The 15,981-nt window shown below is 46.0% G+C and overlaps 1 protein-coding gene across 12 annotated transcripts in view; it reads left to right on the top strand.

The window, feature by feature from the left end:
* map7d3 (MAP7 domain containing 3) overlaps positions 1 to 15,932 on the top strand; it is a 39,206-nt gene extending 23,274 nt beyond the window's left edge. For 5 of the 12 annotated variants that reach the window (XM_088925842.1, XM_088925836.1, XM_088925841.1 and 2 more), the window contains 11 exons: positions 1,565 to 1,704; positions 3,492 to 3,637; positions 3,982 to 4,217; positions 6,536 to 6,671; positions 7,130 to 7,310; positions 7,677 to 7,781; positions 9,267 to 9,320; positions 9,773 to 9,839; positions 10,343 to 10,571; positions 10,867 to 11,156; positions 11,764 to 15,932. In XM_088925842.1, coding sequence (XP_088781968.1) covers positions 1,565 to 1,704; positions 3,492 to 3,637; positions 3,982 to 4,217; positions 6,536 to 6,671; positions 7,130 to 7,310; positions 7,677 to 7,781; positions 9,267 to 9,320; positions 9,773 to 9,839; positions 10,343 to 10,571; positions 10,867 to 11,156; positions 11,764 to 11,771 — 1,592 coding nt within the window. In that variant the 3' untranslated portion in view covers positions 11,772 to 15,932. The remainder of the gene's footprint in view (positions 1 to 1,564; positions 1,705 to 3,491; positions 3,638 to 3,981; positions 4,218 to 6,535; positions 6,672 to 7,129; positions 7,311 to 7,676; positions 7,782 to 9,266; positions 9,321 to 9,772; positions 9,840 to 10,342; positions 10,572 to 10,866; positions 11,157 to 11,763) is intronic. The other 7 variants (XM_088925837.1, XM_088925844.1, XM_088925840.1 and 4 more) reach the window with 3 other exon arrangements.
* The last annotated feature ends 49 nt before the right edge of the window (positions 15,933 to 15,981 follow it).

Here is a 15,981-nt window from a genome sequence, read left to right as displayed (position 1 = left end):
AAGGATGGCTGTTAAGATCAAATATAGAGAATTCAGTTTTTAGCAAGGACGCTACGAAAATCCCAGGTGAATGTGAACTGCAGACACGGTCTCTAAATCTTCGATTTTCAGAGGAGTAATGGAAAATGAAGGACGCGGTGTAAGTCTGTATACAGAGTTTTAGACGAACAGTGGTTTCAGGGTCACGTTAATTTGCTTACACCCCCACACGCAGGAGCTGTGAATTAAGATGAGAAATCGTCCCTCGTTCATTGAGAAGGGGGGGAGTTGCTATTCATTTCCTTGTACTTCTAAAGCAAAGGGTAACTGGGTGAAAATTCATCTGAACTCACTTATTTGGGAAAAAAAGCAACTCTGCCTCCCCTATTCTACACTGGCCCTGTATAAAGTGTATGTAAATTTGTTTACATTTAATGTCTGATTTTTGCCATAATACACTGAATAGCTATTTGTCCTTGGCTATTGTATTCGACTACCGATTCCAGTATTTGTCAAGGATAGGAGTGAAGTACGGACAGAGACGAGCTATTTAAAAAAGTGATAGCTGCTCGAGTGGTATTCTGGCCATGGCCATTTAAGATGCATTCTCTTGTACCGTATTATTTGTCCTGCCTGTTTTTCTGTAGGTGCAGTACAGTACTCTGTGCCCAGCCCTCACAAGGCATTTTGAATTTTTCCTTGATTTTGTATACATATTCTATGCCTTGTTTCTTGAGCATGTTAATCTAGCGACTGGGCAAAGACTTAGGAAAGGACTGTTTTTTGTGTTTTGCTCCTGTATCCGAGTAACCTGTCCAAATTAATTAGCGTTTCATATTCCTGGTGAGGAGCAGATGAGGCCAGGACTCCAGGCCCTAGTGGATTAATGACTAAATCCCTAAATCATGTGTAGCAACTCCTCCACACACACACACAAAGGTAAAGACGATCCCTTTGTCGTGATAGGTCTTGATTAAACAATACATAATCATTGTAGCATGTGTTTGTTTGTGATCTTATTAACCTTACGGTTACATGTGCAGCAAGAGGTTAAGCCCACCAAGACAATTATCCCGGAAGAGTTTTCCGATTCACAGTGTTACATTTAACTATCCGGAGATATATTTCTGGGATGAAGCCTGGAAGGCTCGTTGGGGTTCTGACACACAGTGATGTTTTTTCATTGCTGTACTGGAGGCTCTGACGGTGCTGTATTCAGCAGCGTTTCGCAGTGCAGTTCAGGCGAAGCCCCTGGTGTGCACCCTGTCGCTGTCTGTGCCTGCTGCTGCTTGCACACTCCTCGTGTTTGTACTGTACGCTGGCAGTGCTGTGTCGTGTGGCTCTGGGACGCTGTGTGAGCTTCGGGGACACCCCGCCTGCTGCTGCTGTCCCCCAGCAGCTGTCTCGGCCATCGTTGGACAGGTGTCTGTGCAGCATATAAGGGATCCAGTATGCATATAATCTTGTTTTCTGTTTTTGCCCATCCCTTCCCTTTCTCTCTCTCTCTCCCTCTCTCTGCTTTGCTGTCCCACTTGGTGCTTCCCTGTTTCCGCTGGCCGTGCTCCAATGCCCCTAACTTTATCAGAGTCTCACCTCTGTCCTCGTTCAGCCTCGGCCAGCCCCCTGCACCCTCCCCGAGGGCCCCTGCGGAGCCGCAGCATCGACCGGCAAAAGGGTGGCCCCCCCTCCTCCGCCTCTTCGGAAGGCGGCGCGGACAGCGCCCAGGTGAGTCCGGAGAGGCACGCGAGGGCCTGGAGACTGGTGCCGCACAGGCCAGCTTGTGTCATCGTTCTCAGGTCTGAGGAGAGGAGAAAGGAGATTGATGCATTGTGATACGCTAGGAACACCTTTGCTAATGAAATTATTGATGCTGTGTTAATACTCGTTGTTGTTATTGAAGTAACAGTTTATACTTGGTACAAACCCCCTAAGCTTTTTTTGCAAGAGGGTCTGGGGCTGTCCGTGCTGACTTGCTGTCTCAGAGACATTCTTTAGAGCTAGCTTGAACGGTGGATTTTAAGGGGGTGATGAAATTTAATGTTGCACCCAGTGCGCCACACTAAAGGCTGTGCAACTTCAGTGTCTCCCATCACACGTCCTGTGGTTCAGGCTTCGGGATCCCTTTCAGGCACGCTGTCGACTGGTGTGATTTGCTGGGGTGTCTGGTGGTAATGTGCACATATCCTACAGGAAACTTCACAAAACAGAGACAAGGGGACGTGAAACCATTGAGAATATAGTAGGCATAAAAAATTATATATGTGACATACTGTAAAAGTACAAAAAGTAATAACAGAAGTCTTACTGTTTGCCTGTCTTGATGTTCCTTTAGTATTGTGTTGAACATATCTGCCATTTCTTTCATTTTTATATTGTCACATCTTAGATTGATGCGCAAATCAGTTAACCAGGACGGCATTAAAACTAAGTATTTCAGGAAAAATGCTTTTGTTTTATTCACTGCTCATGGGGTGGGGGGGGGAGTATTGAAGTGGCACCATCATTGTTGTGACTAATTTGACTCTCAAAACAGCCTTGTCCTTTATCCTTGATGATAATCTCGACACTGCACACAGCGCAGCCAGTCAGCATGGCCTTGCACGCTGGGATAGATACCCTGGCATCGGAAACGAGGAAGCCAGGCGCTCCAGTGGGGCTATCAAAGTGCCCTGTGTTTCCAGGCGGGTTTCATGAGGAAACATGCACCAGCAGAACTCTGGTGTCCTTCCTCTGCAGAGATAATGGAGTCCTTTGTTGGCATTTGACACAGAAGTTCACAATAGGTGACACTGCAGACAGATTGCACTATGCAAAACTGGCTGCACCCAGATTTCGTGAGAAGCCATGGTTTTGCTTGAGTGGACCTGATTCCAGGAGCCTGTTGCGGTGTCAGGCAGAGGGAGCCTTTCACTCTCGAGCAATCTGGGACGAGATCAAGTCCTATTTTAAAAGGCTAGCTTGCCACATGGCTTAAGAATCATTTCTGTCTGAAGTTGCCGCACGGCTGAGGCTGAGGCGCAGGTCTTCTCACACCCTGTAATTTTCCTTTGAAGTTTCAACAGAGTTCTGCCTCTTGTTACAAGTCATTGCTACCCTGACTGTGTGATGAGATGCTTCTCAAGTCACAAAGGCACATAAGAAGCTTCAAGAAATAAAATGAAGTTTAGCATATGTACCTTATCCTGAGGAAATTCTTGCACTGCTTTGTTCACAGGATCTCTCCAGCCTATGTGTAACTTTTTTTTTTTAATTCCCTCCATGGCACTTCAGGACTTTAGAGTCTTAAGTAATGCTTTTATTTGTCAGCAACCAGCTCGGTAAACTACAAAGTCATGAAGGGACTTTTGTTCACACAGGCAGGCTGTTCTAATGTCCGCTGATGATGGTGATGATAATGCAATCTCTTTGTTTTTCTGTTAATTGGATTGGGTTCCCTGAGCAACTTTATTTTTGCTGGGTGCTTTAGATGCTAAATTATTTCAATCTCTCTTTGTCTCTCGTGTGACACTCAGAAATCGGAGAAGGAGAAGCGACCTCCTTCTCCTGCGGGGAAGCGGCCAGCCTCCCCCTCCAGTGTCCCAGGACGCCGCCGCTCCCCCTCTCCTGCCCCGGCACCCAACAGCACGGCCAAGAGACCCACTTCGCCAGCCACCGCCAAGTAAGGCCCAGGGGTAGACTGGAAAACTCCGCAGCGTCTTTTCTGCGGCCTGCCGTGTCTTTGTGTGTGTGAAGGAACAGGCATGAAGGTGCAAGTCTGTGCCCTGTGGTCAGTGAGCCTTTCTGAGCAGGCCCCAGGGCAGGTCAAATGAAAGTCCCAGAGATGACCTCTGACCCCCGGGACACGACAATCGCCAGTAGTGTACCTGTCTGTGATGAGGCATCGATTTGAGAAAACGGAGAGTAATCCAGTCTGTGACTGGAGGACGGGACTTTTTTGTTGAAGACGGGAAAGAAAAGCAATGTCCCATCTTTGCTTTCGTCTTTCTCCTGTCGCTCTTGCAGGCAGAGTCCACGAAACCGCCCCTCTTCTCCCGGCGGAGGTAAACAGCGCCCCCCGTCTCCTCAGCCCTCCGCCACCAAACCGCCCCCCATCCAGCGCCCGGCTCTCACCCCAACCGGGCCTCCCACCCTCCGCAAGAGGGACTCCAAACCCAAAGAGGGCCCCACAGTGCAGCCGGTCACCCCGCAGTCGCCCGAGGCCCCGGCCAGTGTGGCCTCCAGCACCAAGACCAAAGAGGGTGAGTGTGGTGCAGCGGCCTCCAGGGGGCAGTGTAGGTCAAGAAGCACGACAAGAAGCATGGAGATTTCGTATTTAATAAAGCACCTTTCCAGAAGACACCCTGAAACACCCCACATAACTGGAAACCACAAAGCAGTGGTAAAAAAGGATGTGTAGACAAAAGGGTTTTGAGGCGAGATTGAAAAACATCCAGTTAGTGAGTTGACCTAGTCCTGTCTGGGCTTGGTTCCTACAGTTAGTCAGTGTCCATAGACACTGGGGGACCTCAGCCAGGGTCCGGAGACTGGTCTTGGGGCCAGACAGGACAGCTGTATGAAAGCACCAGAGACTGAGCCTGTTAAGATGTTCGGACAAAAGATCACCAAAGAAAAGGGCAGACAAATCGTCTGGGTCCTTGGAAGCCGTGAGAAGATTTCGAAGCCGGTGCAGATGTTTCAGGAACGTGAACAGAACATGGGTCTCGGGTTCGGACTTGGGGACAGTTCTCGGTGTAGCAGTCCAGGCTGGTGTTGAGAAGTGGCAGAATGGTCCTCTGTCCGTGGCCTAACAAGCTCAGGTTTTCCATTTTAATTTGCCTTTGTATTCTGCAGTTTAGCATGACAGGAAGTAGAGAAACAGTCCCACCTGCTGCCCTTATGCATGTATTGCAGAAACCAACTCGGCTACTGATAGTGTCGAAAGGGAGATATTTCTGAAAAGTTATCAGCTGTGCATTTAAACTGCATTCCGCTATTAGATTCTGTACAGACGATTGGATTTAAAAAAAAAAACAGGTCTGGCTGTGGAGAGGCGTGTGTCCTGAATAGGAATTAGAGCCAGATAGGAGACGCTGATCTTTTTCATCTTTCTACTCACGTACCTCCCTGACTCCCAGCTGACTGCAGATGCTATCTGATGAGACAAAGAACCCTTTATGAATGATAGAGCTGATATTATGAAGGCAGCACCAGTAGCTTTCACATAAAGACAGACTTGAAACAATCCAGCACAATAGATACAATAGCAGTCTAGCTGAAGTGCCTAGGTTTTTAATTTTTCCCTTTTTCATCGGCTCTTGACATTTCAGCAGAGCTGAGCGTATTCACACCCATTTTTGTAATTCACAGCCATGCTCATTTATAGATGGAGATTAAAATGAAATAGAATTCAGTTAAGAGCCTGGTACATTTTGCAATCTATTCAAATTGTTTTACTGCAAGCCCACACTTTTATTTTCTCTCTTTTTCATGCAACATGTGATTCGTAGGAGAAAATGAGTGGAAGTTGATTGCTTTTTCTGTAATACAGCCTTAGTTTAATGCAGCAGGGTACCACCTTGTAGCCTGATCGCATAGAACTTGGAAGCTGGGCCTGGGCAGTTCTGGGATGCAAAACAACCCAGGATGCTTCTGCAAGAGATGTCTGTGGACCTGTAGGCGACGATCTTCCCTCTTGCTTTATTCAAGAAAGTGTTGTCCTTCAGCTGAGATCTTAAACTGTGGTGGGCTTGCTTAGAGCAGCCGCATTAAAGCTTCCCTTAAAATTCAGTTGGTGAAGTAATTTCTCGCTGTTTCACCTGATGTGCTGTCAGATCAGATCTGCTTCCACCCGAATCTTCACTTAGTCCTGGTCTAATGGAGCTTCCTGAGCAAACGAGACCCGCAGTTCAGTGATGGGCAGAGTGGTCCCCCTCCTGTCTGTACCTAGAGATCCCCCGTGATGAATATACAGACGCACGCAAATATTCATGTCTGTTGCAGAGCTTTTGGTTTTGTCACGATTCACACCGTACATGAAGTAGTCATCATCATCTACGGTTGTACAACATTGCAATGCCTAGTTCTTTACAAATATTTTTTGCTCTGCTGTTTCATTTACTGTGTTGTTGTTTTTTTAAGAGTGATGAACTTCTGACCTGAAAGGGAAAGAAACAATTAACTGTTTGCCAAATGTTTTGTATCTGATCAGTGCGAGGGAGGGAGGTGCCCTCTGGTATTTCTGTCCTCACTCACTTTTATCTGATTGAGATTTCAAGAGGGCTTTTAATCCAGAGGTTGTTTTGGCCCAGGAAAAGACACTGAGCTGTGAATGACCTGAGGGTGTGCGTGTCCACAGCACTTACTTGCTCTCTCACATGCATTCTTTTAGTTCCATACATAGAGTAAAAACACTCTTCCTGTTGTGCCTCTTAAAGATAGCACTTTTTAACATTTGTGTGCATAATTGCGGAGAATTTACAGAAATGTACAGAAATCGCCAATTAATAAATGCAGGTCCTTATATTAGTAAGCAAGTAAGATTTAAGATTAATGGCTTTTTTTTTTGGTCTCGGCACAGACTCCAGCACCAAAGCTATAGCAGGGACCACGTCAGCCGAGGAGGCGGCTAAGATCCTGGCGGAAAACCGGCGCCTGGCCCGGGAGCAGAAGGAACGAGAGGAGCAGCAGAGGCTGCAGAGAGAGGAGGAAGAGAGGTCTGGATGCAAAGAGCCTTTTTTTCCCATTTATTTGATCAGTGAATTTGGACGGGTGAAAGCTGACAGATACCATCTATTAATGTCAAGCACTGGACTCGTCATCCTGTGTTTATATGACAGCCCTCCGGAGTGTGCTGTGGGCTGGGCGCACATGTCCTATGGCAGCTGCATGGGTGCAGGCAAAGCCTCCTTGGGTTTTCAGTCCAGGTCTCCAATGATGACATCAGCATATGCTAGTGCCACCCATCTGACTAGTGTTGTAGCTTAGTTGGTATGTGAGTCTAAAATTTAACCTAACTGGTTCTTAAAGAAGCCCAAAGTTTAAACCTCAGCCGTTTGGCTAAGGGAACCTGTTGCAGACCGCTACAACTCTGTAAAGCGAGGACTCTGGAGAGCTAATTGTGAACAGCACACAGGCACCCTGACCGAGCTGCTGCTGCTGCTGTGGTCCACAGGCTCAGGAGAGAGGAGGAGAGGCAGCTGGCGGAGCAGGAGCGGGCGCGGCGCGAGGAAGAGGAGAAGCAGCTGGCGGAGGAGAAGAAGAGGGAGGAGGAGGAGAACGCGCGCTTGGCTGAGGAGGAGAGAGTCAGGCTGGAGCTGGAGGAGCAGGAGAGACAGGCTGAGCTGCAGCAGCAGGTGTGTGGCTGGGCCTCGCCCCTTGTCTTCCTTTCAGTTTCACCTGCCAACACTGTGAACTTGTGCCCGACTGTGAGCTGGTAATGTTCTTTTCTCACACCAGCAGTAAACAGCACAGTTCAAATGGCAAATAGTGCTGGGTCAGTTGTAATTAATCATTCGTTTTATGCTTTTTTGCTATCTTATACCTTAAAGCTGAATTGTTGCTTTTCATTTTCAGTTTTTGAAAGCTGTGTCGTAAAGCAGAGTTAGGTACTGTAGTTCCGGGTCACAGAAAGACTGACCGTGCCGGTGCATGGCCCGGTCAGAGCCGGCTCCAGGCTCGGTGCGTGTCTGATGCTGTGTCCTGTCCGTGTCCGTGTGCAGCGAGAGGAGGCCGAGGCCCGGGCGCAGGAGGAGGCGGAGAAGGCCAGGCAGGAGAGGGAGAGGAAGCTGCAGCAGGACCAGCAGGAGCGCATGGAGCGGAAGAAGGTGGGAGGGGGGCCGCCGCTGCAGACGGGGGGGCAGTCCTGGTCACAGAGGGTCTTTCTTCCAACTCGGTTCTCCACATCAGAAATTCGCTCATTGTGGGCTGAATGGGACCAATTTAACAGGTTCTCCCAGCTCTTCAGGTGCTGCTGCTTTGGCGAAACCTGGAAAATCTGCAGACAGGGCGTCCCTCCAAGTCCAGGATTGCCCAGCTCTGCACTACAGACTTGGCTTAGTCTCTTGAATAGTGTCAGTGAAGTAACGGTCCTCATTGACAGCATAGGTATCCATCTCCTGCTGTGTCGTTTGCTTATTTATTAAGTGTAATAGTATACACAATATTTGAAAGCAATATCTCTCCTAGGGTCTGTTCATATTAAGTCAGTTCAGATTTCTGTACCAGTCTCTGGAGTTCCAGCATCACAAGGCGCTTGTACAGGCGGCTGTTTTAGTCAAACAACTGCAGTATACACACTATGCCCTTTGGAGCACACTCCCATGGGCAGCAGCACTCCCCCAGATCCTGTGATCCCCATTTCTGTCCGTGATGGCTTGTGTGCATCCTCCTGTGGTGTTAGTGCACGTTTTTGCATGAATAAGCTAAACTGAAATTACAAGTCCTCTGTAAGTACTCACATCCTGTAACATCAGTTGATTCACTTGATTAGCTGAATGTGAATGCTAAAGTGCTGAAAGGATAGAGAAATACACGTGCCTGCAGCCGTAAAAGATTTAATGCTTTTCAGCTGAGTTTCTTTTCCTGCGGTCACAGCAGAAGGACGACATTGAATCAAGTGGGTTTCTGCAATTCGGGCAGTGTATTATTAATGAAGGAAAAATGTGGGTAATACTTGAATTGATGCTAAAAAATGCTAAAACTAAGTCCTTCTGAAACATTACACCACATATAATATGCGTACTCCTTTACAGTCATTTGTGCAAGTGACGTTACAAGCATGTGGTTATTCATAACCGTTTGTAACGAGACATTGTCTCAATCGAAAAACTAAGAGCAGAACTCCAGGTAGGGAGGAGTCAGATAATTTTTCTTTATAAAAATTAATAGAAGATGTCATTTAGTGCTTGAGAGCTGACAAGAATGTCTTGCAGATGCAACTAAGTCACATAGGTCCTGGTGTGTTTGTGAATTTTTTTTTGCTGCATGGTTTTTGTTCATGTTGTCTTGAGTTTATGAAAGAGTTATGATGGTGTTTTTTAGCCCCATTCAAGTGAAGCATTACCGAAAAAATCTTCACTCAGTCCCCAAGATATTACATTGTTTTAAAGCCACAGTAGGCATATACAGTATTTCTCTAGCAGTATCCCTGAAAATCAGAAGCAGCAGACTTTTCCCTGCTCCAGTGTGGAGTGGGCCCTCTTCAGGACAGGAGGAACTGCACCTGGTTTGTGTCCCGGAATCAGGAGGTGTCTGTTTCAGCATAGCTTTTCCCTGCAACTTCAGGTAATCTTGTCCTTTACCTTCCTTAGAGGATTGAAGAAATAATGAAGAGGACAAGAAAAACGGACCAAAACGATTCAAAGGTACGTTTCACCGACTCGGCCAGGGCTGGCCTGGTCTCGGCCTTGCCGGTGTGGGAGCTGTCTGTGAAAAGGAAAAACGCTTGGCAGGAGCATTCGTTTCCCAGTTCGTTTTTGGATGTTTGTCATTAATTGGTATACAATTGATTTTTCAGTTTTTGGCCGATGAAAGTGGAATCCCGCGCAAATCAGTCCCAAACGCCAGAGTAGGAAAGGAATAAGTAACTGGGGAGAGGAGTAAATCCGCAGCAGGCTTCCCGTTCCCTTGTGTCAGATCAGCAATTGTGCAGGAAAGTGGCATACTTTAAGAGGGACTCTGGGAGGAGTCTGTGCCTCGCGTCAGTCCTCTTCGCAGATGTGTTCTGCCTCGTTGCTGGTGGGCAGGGGTTTTTGTGCGCGGGTCTGCTGTCTCTGCTGTTGCTCGGCGTGTCTGAAGTGTTGTGTATTTTGTGCAGAGAGATGAGAAGGATGTGCAGGATGAGAACGGACTGGAGATGCTGAGCGCAGAAGATGAAACCAAAGGTAAGGTTTATCTTCCTCTTGTCCTCTTTAGTTTCTCTAAACTGTTGTTCTTCGTCAGATTATAGTTTTCTGGAACAGACACAGGATGAGGGCTGTCAGACTCCATTCCTGGAGGTGCTATCATCTTCTGTTTTTGCTACAACCTGGGTAGCCAATTAAACAATTAACCTAATTAATGTCTTAAGGATTAAGAAAATAGGATTCTCAAGGACACAGTTGATTGACTTAGGTGCTTTACAGTTGATTACCCTAAACAGTCAAATCATTAAAGGTACATTTCCCTATAAAGCACCTGGGAGCCAAGTCAGAAGTATTCAAATTATCCAGTTAATTAAATAAAAGACACTGGATCCTCCTTGAGCTTGAAACCCCTGCTATAGAAACAGTTACAACCCATAGCTTTGTTTAGTGCCCTTTGTTTAAAGCCCTGCCTGCCCCCATGACAACTCAGCGCTCAGCTGTAGAAGAGGCGTGGTGGTTACTGGAGTGCTAACTGGGTGCAGTCTTCCTGCCTGTCTCTGCAGAGGGAGAGAGGAGCGTGTCGGAGGACTGTGCCGAAGGGGACCCAGATCAGTGCCACCAGGCACGTGGACACAGCGAGCTTGCAGAGAGCGTGGCGGGGGATCAGGCAGCCATTACCCCTGGGGAGGAGGAGAAGCTGGAGGGCATGAATGGGAGGGCAGAGGAGGATGACCGGGAGAACAACAATGGGACATGTCCTGAGGGAGTCAGGTGTGCATTGCTCAGCTCCTGCTGTTTATGTAGCTCTGTCAGCTTAGGAATGTGACCTGCCTGGCTGTTCACCTTCAAGAGAAACATCTAGCAGTTCAGCATGCAGGAATGATAAAATGCCTGTGCCCACAAGAAGTAGATTGAGCAGTTAACTGTCACGCCATTCCTTCATCAGCAGTACTGCTGGAGGAGCCCCACAGGATTCGAGCTCAGAACTGAGTGCGCCACCTTGTGGGCATCGTGTGACATTGCAAGGCACCCAAGTTCCTTAATTGAGTGTCTGTGTCTGTTTCAGTTTGGTGCCCGAAGCCCAGCCAGTGGATTCCTCGTTTGTGCACGTCAATGAAGACTCCAAAGTGGGGCTGCTACCCAGTCTCAATGGGAAGTCCAGCTCCTGGAGCTTTGAGGAGCTCATAGATCTGGGAGTCCACTCCAAAACCACACTAATTACTGTAGACGCCATTAATGCTGATGACTGTAACCAAAACCTAATAGATGCTGCAGGCATTCCTGACGGACCTAGAGTGGCATTTGAAGACAAGGCTGCAGTGACCTCATTGAGTAAGCCCATTGAAGCCATTTCAGGTAATCCTAACGTAAAATTTCTAATTCATCATTTAATTTGCGGAAAGATTTTCATGTTTATTTTGTTGAGAACTGGGCGTCCTGTTGGCATGCTCTTAGCAGCAGTGCAGTGGGACGCCTGCAAGTGGGACACCTGCAAGATGCCTTAATGATCCCAGTGGTGTCGGTCATGAAAGCTGTCAGGTTAGAAGACTCAGGCAGTGAAGCTGCTTTGTTGCAAAGCCAAAGATGCTCATTTTAATCTACAGATCACTGTTTTACCAAGATTAACAATTTTCCTTTGCATGTGTCTCTGACACACTTATGGCAGAGGATTATACTGGTGAAATTGATGTAGCATGGATGAAAGTCTTTATTACAATATTGCAGCCTCAATTAGTTCATTATGTTTTTGGTAGATTAAAGGTTTCATTATTAATATATAGGGACAGAGGTTTAAAGCCAAATTAATCTATCCTTTTAGATGTGAAAAGTGTGAAGAAATGGACCTCTCGGTGAATAATTCGTGAATTAATTTTTGCACGAGATGAGCGAGGAAGGCATGATTGTGATGGGTTCCTTGCTGTTGTACTGGAACTAACTGTCCCTTTCCCTCCTGCGCCTGCAGACATGTGAGAGGGGGAGAGGGGGCGCCTGCAGGTCTGTGATTATTGCACTCCCGGAATCCTGTCTTGTACTGCTCCCTGAAGGCCTTCTGGTCCGAGACGAGCTGCTTTGACCGAGAGAGAGAACTGCGACCGCGGCAGGCGAGCCAGAGGGCACACGTGGAAACACTCGAAAGGAATGTGGATTGCTAACTTTGCACCTCAAAGAAAAAAAAAGTTAAAAAAAGCTTCAGGGAAAAAATATTCCTCCATTTTGCTCTGCTTTTTGTCTTAGACAATTAAGTCTCATCTTAACATGAACTGAGTCTTTTTTTTAATTGTGGGGTTGCATGATCATATTTATTTTATCTGGCTTCTGCACATTGACTGTTCTGTTCCCAGGTTTCTCCGTCCAGATTTCTAGAAGGGGGGGGTTGTCTTCTGTGTGGTGTGAGACATCGTAGCCGAGCCCTGAGAAGCTTTAAAAAGCCAGTAGCTCTCAGGCAGGTTAGTCCTGTGCCAGGGGGAGCTCGCTTAGGAGCTTGAGGGTTTCGCCCTTGAGCAATGACGATCTGAGAAGGGGGTTCCCAGCCCTAACCCCCAAATCCCACCTTTTTCTTTTCTTTCTAGCCAAGCTCTTAACTGGACCCTTAACGTTGGCTCTGAAATGTGAAAGATAAACGTGGTCGACCTGCAGCACATTTCGAGAAGGAAACCTGCAGAGGAGTCGACGTTATTCCGATTATTGGACCAGTGTTAAGGGTTCAGTTGTGCAACTGAGAGCTCGGCTGAAATGAAAACCAGCAGGACTGGGGGTGCCCAGGACCAGTGGTGGGAAGCCCTTGTGCCAGGGGACGAAAGCATGTTGCTCACGCGTTGGGAAGATGGGTGTCTTCTGTCTCCCAGTCTCTTTCTGCCTGTCCACGCCCAGACTTTCCCTGGATTATCTTCTCTGGCTGGCTTGAGCAGGTGTAGGGGCAGGCCTTGTCCCTCCCTCTTGCCCCCTCAGGGCGGTAGAGCATATGTAGAGGATTGACATCTATTTCAGACGGTGTCTGCATTGTAACTACGGCTCTGGTAAGCATGTTTGCTAGATCAGTTGTTAATTACAACTGCAAACTCTGATACGGGCTCTGAGTTAATTGTAAGTGATCCAGAAGCTATGGCTGATGGAGGTGTGCTGCTTTGTCCTTCTTGATCTGAACAGACCTGTAGTCCAGCCTGGCATTAGCTCAATGAAACATCTCCTATACTGTGTAAAGGTAGTGGACCTTGGCCATGGCGCTTCACAGCTGTGGGATATAAGGTTTGCTAAGAGGAAACTGCTAAAACTAGAATTCACACGAGAAAATGTTTTATTATAATAAGAACAGTTGCCAATACTTTCCGAAGTCTGAAGGATTCAACCGTTATCAAAACTAGTGCTTGCGTTTGACGAGGTTTTCCAAATAAGATTCTCTTCCCTGGAATATGGTCTGGCTGTTTTGTACCTGTAGGTTTCCTTGTACTGTTTATTGATTGTATATGACTAGTCAAATTTTTGTTTTTAATTTTAATTTAATTGCATTTTGACCAGAATAAACATAGCAGCTGGTAATATCTGCATGAACACCAACCTAAGACAATTAAACAGAACGCGAGGACGATTCAATGTTATTGTTGAGTGTCTTTGCACAGTCGGGTGATTTGTTTGTTTTTTTCTTCCCGAACCTTCAGTGTGGCTGGAGTCCAGGTGGTAGAATAGGGTTGCGATTGTTTTTCTGGGGCTGCGGCTCACACTGATGAGGCTTCATCCTGCTCTCAGGGGGCTTCAGAGTGCGGCTGTTTCAATATTGATGTTGTTACATGAATTTTTTAGTATTATTATTGTAATATTTCTGCACTAATGGGTAGAAGACACTCAGTCCTTACAAGATTACAATTTCAAATTTTACTCAATTTTAAGGAAATATAATTTGGCTTTTCATATTTATATATTACAGTATATTTCTTCATATTGTACGTTTAAATATTTTATGATGTAATCAGTATTAGGCCATAAAGCCATTTTCTTCTTGTGGGAGTGTTAGTTTAAAACATTGTTACTGTACATTTATGTTGCATCTTCAGACGCATACCTTTCTGGGTAGATGTTAAAGCCAGCCTGTTGTTTCTTTTTGTGAAGATTTTGTTCTACGATGTAAACTTCTTTTAGGAATTTCAAGAGAATCATTTTGATTTAAAACAATTGAATCTCTGAATCCGTGTGCGCATAATGATAACAGATCTTTGTAAATGAATTTTATTTGGCATCAGGGATTTTGGCCTCCTTGCTGAGGCCAGACTGCAATTTCTGATCTCATTTTAGGAGAAAATAAAAGTACTTTTTACTCATAACTCCTGTCAGGACGGTGAGAGATTATGCACTTTGGGAGGGTCTGTGAGATGGGTGATTTTGACGTTTGTCATAAATTGTCTGCCTGATGTGGAAAAGGGTGCGAGAGATGTTGGGGGTGTGTCTGCGTTGCTGGTCTCCATCAGTCTTCAGTGCTTCCCTCTTCCTAGAAGTGTTTGAAGATGTGTGGGGTCCTGTCAGGTTGGTAATTCGGTTATTGCATGTACAAGAAACTGCCTGTAGACATACTTTGGCTGCTGGTTACTGTTTGGCAGCCCTGTTTTGAAGAGGCTCATTAAATTCCTCATCACATATACAGTATGTATACACAGTGAGGGAGCGAATTTGGAGTTTATAATTAACACAAGTGTCTTTCTTCTCCGGTGGTTGTGGTTGGGAGTTTTGGCGTTATTTTTAAGGAAAGAAAACCTCGCGCGATTCCTTTATTCACCTTGCGGCCGAGCCACAGTCCTTCTGGGAGCTGCAGCTGATCCATTTAAGCTCCAGGATTCGCTGGTAGCTTTTTTTTTTCCTACTTGAGAACATAGGAAGGGTTTGCTGGCTTATCAGCCTGGCTTGCAAGCTGTGAGGAACGGCAGGACGCTACATGGATAGTCTGTTGGAAGCATGCATTCACAGAAGGGTAAGCGTCTTGAGGATGAGTTCTTCATGTTGCACAGAACACTTTAATTGAAGGGTTACAGACACAAATTACTACCTTGCCTCCGAACTAGTGGCAGTGTTGTGACATCAAGCTGTCTAGTTTCTCATTCCCCTAGTGGGCTACGGTAGAATAAATACTCTCATATCTGTGTGATGCCTTAGCAAGCCAGCTTCTGCTGTTATTTTGATTTTTCTGGTTATACGCCTGTAATACCTTCAAGCTGTCGTTGAAGTGCTTGTACTTAAAACAGATCTGCAGCTGGCAGAGTAACTTTTTTATATTTTTTAGGTAAATTTGTGGATCCTTTTATTCCAGGTCATTGTTGGGAAGTAATTAAAGTGCATTTGAGTAGGTTTTGTGTCCTTTGTGTTTATTGTACATCAGATTGCCTCAGACATTTGTATTTTATATATATATATAAAGAAGCCCTTGGCTCTGTACAGATTTTAGCGTTGTGTGATTGCGTGGCTTCAGTTACTGTAAGGAAGGGAAAGGCAGTGGGGTTTAGACAGCACTAGATGTCACTACAGTACAGGAACTCTGCAGTTAGGAGCATCCACCTTTCTTTGGAGTCCTTGTTCTTGGGAAACAGGATTTAAGATAAGCCAGTTCAAGGAGGCTAATGGTTTGTTTTTTTTCCTTTCCCCCCCCCCCCCACATCTTTTACAACAGCCTTTGTCAACAGATTGCTTTAACACAGATTGTAAAGCTTGGCCTAATCTGCTGTGAATAGTTCTTTTTGTACTTCAGAGTAAGGGTGACAAGACCGTTCTTGTTTTTCCGGTTTCCTCGGTTCTTGAGTGTGTTGCCTATTTGTCAGACTCTGCCTGTGCGGCATGCTGCTTAACTAAGCACACATTTGTCTTACTGGAAAACAGTTTGTTTCACATATGGAGTAACTGTTAATAATCCCAAAATGTTGCAATGTTTTAGAATAGAGCAGTGCCTTAGGTTGAAAATAGGCTGCGTATTTTTGTAAAAACAAAAGCTTATCCTGGCCATGACAATCATTTACTAGTGAATTGGGCTCTGAAGATAACGTTAGTCTGGAGCTGTGCATTTGTGCTTCAATGCCTGTCCACAGCATATTGTAAATACATCTCAAGTGTACTGATATAATATGAACTGTTTAAATAAAGTTTTGCAAAATAAAATTCGGAAATGTGTCCATTGTGCGTCTTCGCTGTTCCAGATAATTTCCCT

This window comes from Atractosteus spatula, chromosome 9, assembly GCF_055471065.1.
Source record: "Atractosteus spatula isolate fAtrSpa1 chromosome 9, fAtrSpa1.hap1, whole genome shotgun sequence".
NCBI lineage: Eukaryota > Metazoa > Chordata > Actinopteri > Semionotiformes > Lepisosteidae > Atractosteus > Atractosteus spatula.
The sequence above is the reverse complement of the archived record's forward strand: the minus strand, read 5'-3'. Positions and strand labels throughout refer to the sequence as shown.